The following is a 7237-nucleotide window of genomic DNA, read 5'->3' on the forward strand; positions in this document are numbered from 1 at the left end:
TGAGTCTCAACAATGATAATTTAACCACAATAACAAGATAATCACAAATAAAATCTTACTAAAATGTTATCACCAAGAATTTAAGCTTTGAGAATATTTCTATTGGGACAAAGACAGATGTAAATTTGACAGTAGTCAAAGTAAGAGCTAAAAAAGGTTTGTAATTATCTAAAAGAATATTTACATAATTACAAGGACCCTATAATAATTCCAAATGTGGAATTGCAGAGTTATTACCAGGGCTTTATCTATCTCCAAAGTCTCCAAGAAATATCTATAGTTCACATAAAAATTGTTCACGTGGGTACTTTTGTTTTTAAGTGCATACAGGTATTGTGATAATATCGTCAATGCATTTAATTGTAATGTGGAATTTATATGAACTTTTTTCACAAGTAAGCACCTTCCTGGTTGATCAATTTAGTAAGAACACGGTGAGAATGCAAAGAACATTGTATATTATTTTTTGATGTATCCAAAATGCTGGATGACAGAAAAAGAGCTGAATTTACAAGCGTCAACAGTTTGTTTTCATTGCTCTTCTTTCCCTCATCAGTACCAAGAAGAATGTCCCAAGTCACCAGAAGCATTCATTTTTGGAAGCATGATTTACCATAGTAGAAAGGAAATTCTGATTCTCTCCCTAGTCTCACAAGGATAGCTGCAAAAGATTCAGGGGACACTGTCAAACCCTCTGAGATGCCTTTACATAGGAAATTAGTCTAACTTCTAAAGCTATCCATTGTAGAGCTTTGGACACCCTATGGTCAATGATTCTGGAAACCCATGTAACTAGATAGGAAGTTTATTCCTTCACTTGGTCATCTTAATAATCTAATTCAGACCTTCACTAATTCAGTTTCTGTATCATTTTGCCAATTCCCTTTTGTTATGCCCGTGCTCTGTTTTTATTATTTCCTAGGTAAGAAAATTCTTGATAATTTTGGGTGATAGTGTAGTTTAAAACACATAATGGATACTGTAAAGAAATACTATCTGGATAACTTAAAAATATTTCTTTGGGGGAAAATGTTATTTTAAAAAAATCTACTAACTTTGTGTAATTACTTGAATTAAGGAAGTAAGACACTATTGCAGTAAATTTTTACTTTTTTTTCTAACTTCCTGCAAAGAGGCTCCTTTACAGTATTTTTGGAGAAGTTAGTAAAATCGAATCTGACATCATCACCTAGCTGTTCTTGTAGCTAGCAAGTGGTTTGTTCTTAGGGTAGCAGAGGAGGAAATTGTTCCCCTTCTGATAAGACAACAGTGAAGAGTATGAATTCATTTCTTTTATTTTTGATTTAGTTTTGCAGAGAAAAACTTTCAGAGAGATAATCGGTATTTTGCCTTTTAGGAGGACGCATGCTGGTTCTTAGGGATACGGCTGGTTTCCAGATATGACCATGTATTTGTGGTTTAAACTTTTGGCCTTTGGCTTTGCCTTCCTGGATACAAATATATGTGTTACAGGTAAGAATGAGAATATTAATTCTTCCTTAATGCTTTCCCTTTTGGTGTACGATTGGTTGGAAGTAGACAGTAGAAATGCGTGGTGTTCTTGTAACTGGAAATGATAGGGCTGTGGTAAATTGGTCAGTTTTGTGCAAGGAGACACAGCTTGTTGCATGACAGAGCGCTTTGTTTCTATTTAAAATGTACTGAAAAAAAATCACAATTTAAAAGAAGAACATTGTCTGTATCTTTGCTTACCAGCTACTCAAGGATATCACAAAGCAACATTGTTTCTTCGCCCTCAAGGTGTCGGTGAACTATGGCTTTGGAAAATTTGAGAAATCGTTTAGGGGCTGAGTAAATTAGTTTTCATGCTTTTAACAACAATGAATCCTTTTTAGAAATCACAAGATAGCTTTGGTTGCGTGTGAGGCACTCCCTCTTTTTGCGCCAGGGTTTCTTTCCTTCAATTTTGATTTCTATGAAAATATTTTACTAAACACTTAGGTATATAATAGTTAAAGCATACTTAAATATTTAATAAAATACTAACTTTCTGTCTGTTCTTATCACAGAATATACTTTTAATCAAGTTTTAGTTTCCTTATAATTTTAGTGAATTTTTGTTTTGGAAATCCTGGGGTGGCCATCGGCCTTGCTGGGGGATGGGTAGGCCTCAAGGAGACAGAAGTATTTAAATCCTTTAGACTCATGCAAATGTTACGCTCTACAGAAAAATGTTGCAAGTTTGAACCCTCCTATCTCTTTAAGCTTGCAATGTATATATCCTCGTGGTATATTTATTAGCTATTTCTTGTATAGTTTCAGTTTGGGTCATATATACATATTGGTTAATTATTAAATGTAACCTATAAATAGATAATTTGGTATCTTTTATGATGGAGAATCCAAAACCTGTTTTGCTTTACTATTAAAAGAATATTGAACATAGAATCCGTGAGCACTCCAAAATTTTTTTTTTTTAAATCTCTGAAAGACAACGTACTAGCTACTTCCTGAGTATGAAACATTGTCAGTTTATATTTGGGGGATAGAGGAGGGTAGGAAAAAACCCTGTAATTTTAAACTCTTGATCATGGGGCTTTGTTTTCTTTTCTTTTTCATCATAAGGGATCTTTTTAAAATTATATTCAGGTATAGAATTTTTTATAATGATAAAGCTTTTCATCAAATTGCCAGCCCTACATTTTTATCAAAATTAAAAAAAATTATAAACAATAATGTTAATAAGGTGATATATATGCATTATCATAAATCAGAGAAAATTTCCATTAGAAGTTCTCTCTCAGATAATATAGTTTAACCAAAAATTAAGAAATACTAAAATTTTTATAAGGCACAAAACAAATTACCATAAAAAATTTAAATCAATCTATTGCATTTTTTTTACCGCATTAAAAATCTGTGAATTCATCAAAATAAGAGTTTAGTAGCAACCAGAGACCTTTAAATCCATTTTGCTGAACAATGTATACTACAAATAAATACTTAGATCATATAGATTAATTTTAAAAGATCATTTACCTTCGTTATTCACATTAACATTGATAGTAAACATTGTTTTGAATGGTATTACTAGTCTTGAGTCTATGCTTATGTTTTGAAAAAATATACACTAACATAATCATTTGCATTTGAAAATGTTGTTTAGCATATTTTTAATTACCAAAAGATATTTTGTGATTTGATGTATTATTTGGAAAGTTATGAATCTTTCAAATTTTTAATACATGAATTGAATCTTGTGCTTTGTATTTACATGTTAAAATGAATTTAGTGTTTTCAGGAAATAAACTTTAGAGGAATAAATCTATAGTTTATGCTTAAAAGGGATAAAGAAATAAGAGTCAAGTATAAAAGAGATGTCATAAGTGACATGCACACAACTCAGATGTTTTATTTAATCTCTAAAATTTGGGTGTGAGCAAGGCCCAAGTTAAACTTCTACTAAAAACAATCATGTGCTCAGTTGTACAAAAAACATTCTCTAATCTACTCCCACTATTTGCCTTAGCTATGCCCAATGGAAACTAAAATTTTATCAAAAATTTCTAAATAATTGTAGGGGACAGTGATGGGCTTTGGGGGTGAGCAGCGATGGCTTTTCTAGAGATGCAACGACAGGCTAATCTCCCACTTCGTAGGATAACAGTTAAGGGTATTTTGAATTCTTACACTTAAAGTATGCTATGAGTTATATTATGAGTCATAGCAACTAAGACTCATTTCCTGCAGATTATTCCTCATTTTTCCATTTACATTAAAAAAAAATTCTTGTTGCAACATGAACCATGCCCTACACACACAGTATTACTGAATTTGGGAGCTGTCCTGTTAAGTGTTAAATGACAATTTACAATATTCTTGGATGTGATTATGATTACTTACTGACTTTTAAAAACTATTTTCCTACCAAAAACTTTTCTGTGGTTTTTATTACTACTGAAATTGGAAATGCATGCAGTTGGGAGAAAGATAAGGTGGAGACACAGGTCCTTGTTTCTTTTTTCTTTGTAGCTTCATGTAATTAAGCATAGGGACAGAGTAGTTGACTTCAGCTAGGCACTTCTCTAATGTATTTGATAGCTTTTCATTAATAACAATTAGTGCAGGACTACAGATATTTCTATATTGCTCATATAAATATCTGTAGGCTTGTATTATGCATATATGTTATGCATGTCTGAGTTGTATGTGCTCATTATTATTTTCCTATCTGTGTATCATTCATCTATCTGCTGGTTCTCTAAACTTATCAATCCCTTAAATATTGGGGAGGGTTGGGTATATAGCTCAGTAGAACAGAGCCTGCCTGGCAAGCAAAGGTTCTGAGTTTATTCTCAGAACCCCCCCAAAATAAAGTAAAATAAAAATAAAAATAAAATAAATATTGGGGTTCTAGGAGCATCCAAACTTGGCCAGGTATGTTCATTTGTTTTTTATCATCTAGGTCAGTGATGGTGAACTTTTTAAGGCTTTTCATGGTACAAACAGCCCAACATGGCACACGGGCCATAGGCTTGCCACCACTGGTCCTGGTTGTTTGTCACTACCTGCTATGTGCTGATGCTCTGAGTTCTCCATCTCCAGATTAATCCTTCAAAAACATGCGGTCTATATCTATACCTAAGTGCAAAAATTCAATGCCCCTCAATTCCTGAAGGTTTGTACTTTGTAAATATTTTTTGTGGTACTGGTAATTGGACACAGGCATGCCCTACCCTGGGCAACATCCTCTGAACTTTTTTATTATTTTGAGACAGGCCAAGTGATACTTTCATTTTATGAAATAAAGTAGCTAAAGTTGCAGGTAAGTGCCATTGCACCTAGCCCCAAACTTTTGCTTCTTAAATTTTGAAAAATTAATTTCAATGGTACATTTTTCACATCCATAGTAATCATGATCACATTCATCACAAGGACGCTGCACCTGTGCATGACACTTCAGTATCTTTTTCCATCTTCTTCTCTTCCCTTTAATCCTTATTTCCCTTCCCACTTACAAAACTTTATTGCTGTTGTTTTCTTTCTGGTCTTTGTTTAGCCCCCTCCTCTTCTTTTCCTCACCCCCCCCTTGCCCTTCCCATCTGAACATTCTCTTCCTATTTCCAAGCATCCATATTCTAGTTTGGTTCTTTTTATCTTTTGGTTTTCTCACACAAGAGAGCAATGCAATAGTTAGACGTGTGTGTCTGATTATTTCACTTAGAATTATGTTCTCCAGGTACATTCCTTTATCTATAAATGCCTCAAGCTTGTCCTTCTTTAGGGCAGAGCAGTACTCCAGTGTACATGCAGAAACACACTTAATAGTCTCTAAAAGCTCTTTCCACTTCTTCATCTCCACTTCTGTCACCACAGCTCAGGGCTGTATTGGTTTTCTCCTGTGATGCTGTACTAACCCCTTCATTCACCTGAAGATACCCTTTCCTTAAGCCCTCTACATCCCAAGCACAGTCAGTTAGAAGTGCAAAACCTCAGATATTTGATCATTATCTCTGGTATAAATTTTAGTCTTCTTGCCAGAGCAACTAGGTCCACTACTACACTGATGGCTGGGCATGGTGCTAGGCGGGAATCTTTCATTTTCTTTGACAACTGATTAAAAAAGACGGAGCATCAGGTGGTTTCACATCCAGTTTTTCCACCCTTCTTCAAGGCTGTGAGTTGTGTGAGACGTATCTCTTCTCTGAGGGTGCTTTGTTTTGTTGTCACTGTTGCCCCAAATACATTTCCACTGATACTTGTCACTGGCTTTTTGTGGCAGTTTTCTAGTGCTGTTTGAAGCATTGTGATTATTATGATGGGGAGGCTGATAGATACATGTATGTGTGTATGTATAATACACGTATCCGTGGACTTGCTGCTATTGAAAACTACGTGAAAGTAAAAACTGTGTGCTCTCCCTTTTGTATGCCCTGTATCTGATTTCTTAACAGAAGTTGAATAGTGAGTTTTTGATAAAAGTGTGGGTTATAGCAAGGAAGAAGTAGGAGGAGAGTATCTGAGAGAGAAAGAGAAAGGCGGAGAGGGAAGGAGGAAGTGATAGAGACAGAAGTCAGACAGAGAGAGACTACGAGCGCAAGTTCGCATGAAACAAAGTAAGAGAGAGTGGAAAGTGGAGGACATTTCATCAAAGTTAGATATACTAATTTTGGATCTCGGAGAAAATCATTTTTTGCTTTCTATTTTTCTTTCATCTCCTTACTTAGCTTTTTGTTTGGAAAGATTTTCTTTATTTTTAAAAATCCGTGATTTGAAAATGCTGTTTTTAAATTTTCTCTTTGGACAGCTTCGCTCATGTCCCCTGTGGGTCAGTTTTCATTATTTTAGCCACGATGTCTATGGGAAGAAAAACACAGAGCAGAGAGGGAAGCAGCCATGTAACAGCCCGAGACAGAGTCTGGGCCGGCCTTGCAGGTGCTGGAGGCTCGCTGCGGTCCGTGCTGTGGAGCTGCTGCTGAGTGTAAAGGGGCAAAGCACACAAGGAGGAAGCCTGCCCAGGCTGTGGGACTCATGCTCACCAGTCCCTACGGTAAGGGACGTAAGCAGGTGAAGAGCAGACACTGCAGCCGGGTTTCTGTTGGTGAGCTGCAGGGCTGACAAAGGCAGCTTCTCGTTCAGCAGATGTGTGTGTGTGTGTGTGTGTGTGTGTGTGTGTGTGTGTGTACAGGACCCAAGGTTTCTGCAGTCATAGATTTTTTTTTTTTGGCACATTAAAAGAGCATTTTAATTTCTCAAAGGATGCCCAAATAGTTATTAAAAGACATTAAAAATAAATGACATAAATATAGCAATAATGAAAACTCAAATATTAACCAGTCATAGATTTTAAGACTAAAATATGAGAGTAGGATTTCTCTTTCAGGTTCCACTTCAATTCAGTTTAGTGGTATTTTTGTCAGGATTTGTCACCCAGATCCTTTCCAGTGGCCTGTTACCAAAGGACCAATGTTGTGACCTTCATATAAACGAAGATGGCACCTTGGAGAATGAGAGAGGGGAAAGAAGCGTGGCAGAGTGATCTCTGTGTAATGCGGGGCAACAGCCACGTCTGCTTGACACCTTGCGTACAGAGAAGAAAACACTACTCATTAGATTTTGCGTGTGTGGCTCTAATAGGTATTTAGATTAGAAAGTTTCTAATATTGTCTACAACTTTACTCTGTGTTGGGGATGTGGCTCAGTGATAGAGCTCTTACCTCGCATGCACAAGGCTCTGGGTTCAATCCCTAGCATCACGCAAAATAAATGACAAAAA

The 7237-nt window shown here is 35.8% G+C and overlaps 1 protein-coding gene across 1 annotated transcript in view; it reads left to right on the plus strand.

The window, feature by feature from the left end:
• Positions 1-1188: 1188 nt before the first annotated feature.
• The window catches only part of Ptprc (protein tyrosine phosphatase, receptor type C), a 145088-nt gene continuing 139039 nt past the window's right edge, over positions 1189-7237 (plus strand). Inside the window, exons 1-2 of the mRNA XM_023707392.1 lie at positions 1189-1276; positions 1358-1473. Coding sequence (XP_023563160.1) covers positions 1401-1473 — 73 coding nt within the window. The 5' untranslated portion in view covers positions 1189-1276; positions 1358-1400. The remainder of the gene's footprint in view (positions 1277-1357; positions 1474-7237) is intronic.

The sequence above is a fragment of the Octodon degus genome, unplaced genomic scaffold (genome assembly GCF_000260255.1).
Source record: "Octodon degus isolate 3935 unplaced genomic scaffold, OctDeg1.0 scaffold00009, whole genome shotgun sequence".
Taxonomy (NCBI): Eukaryota; Metazoa; Chordata; class Mammalia; order Rodentia; family Octodontidae; genus Octodon; species Octodon degus.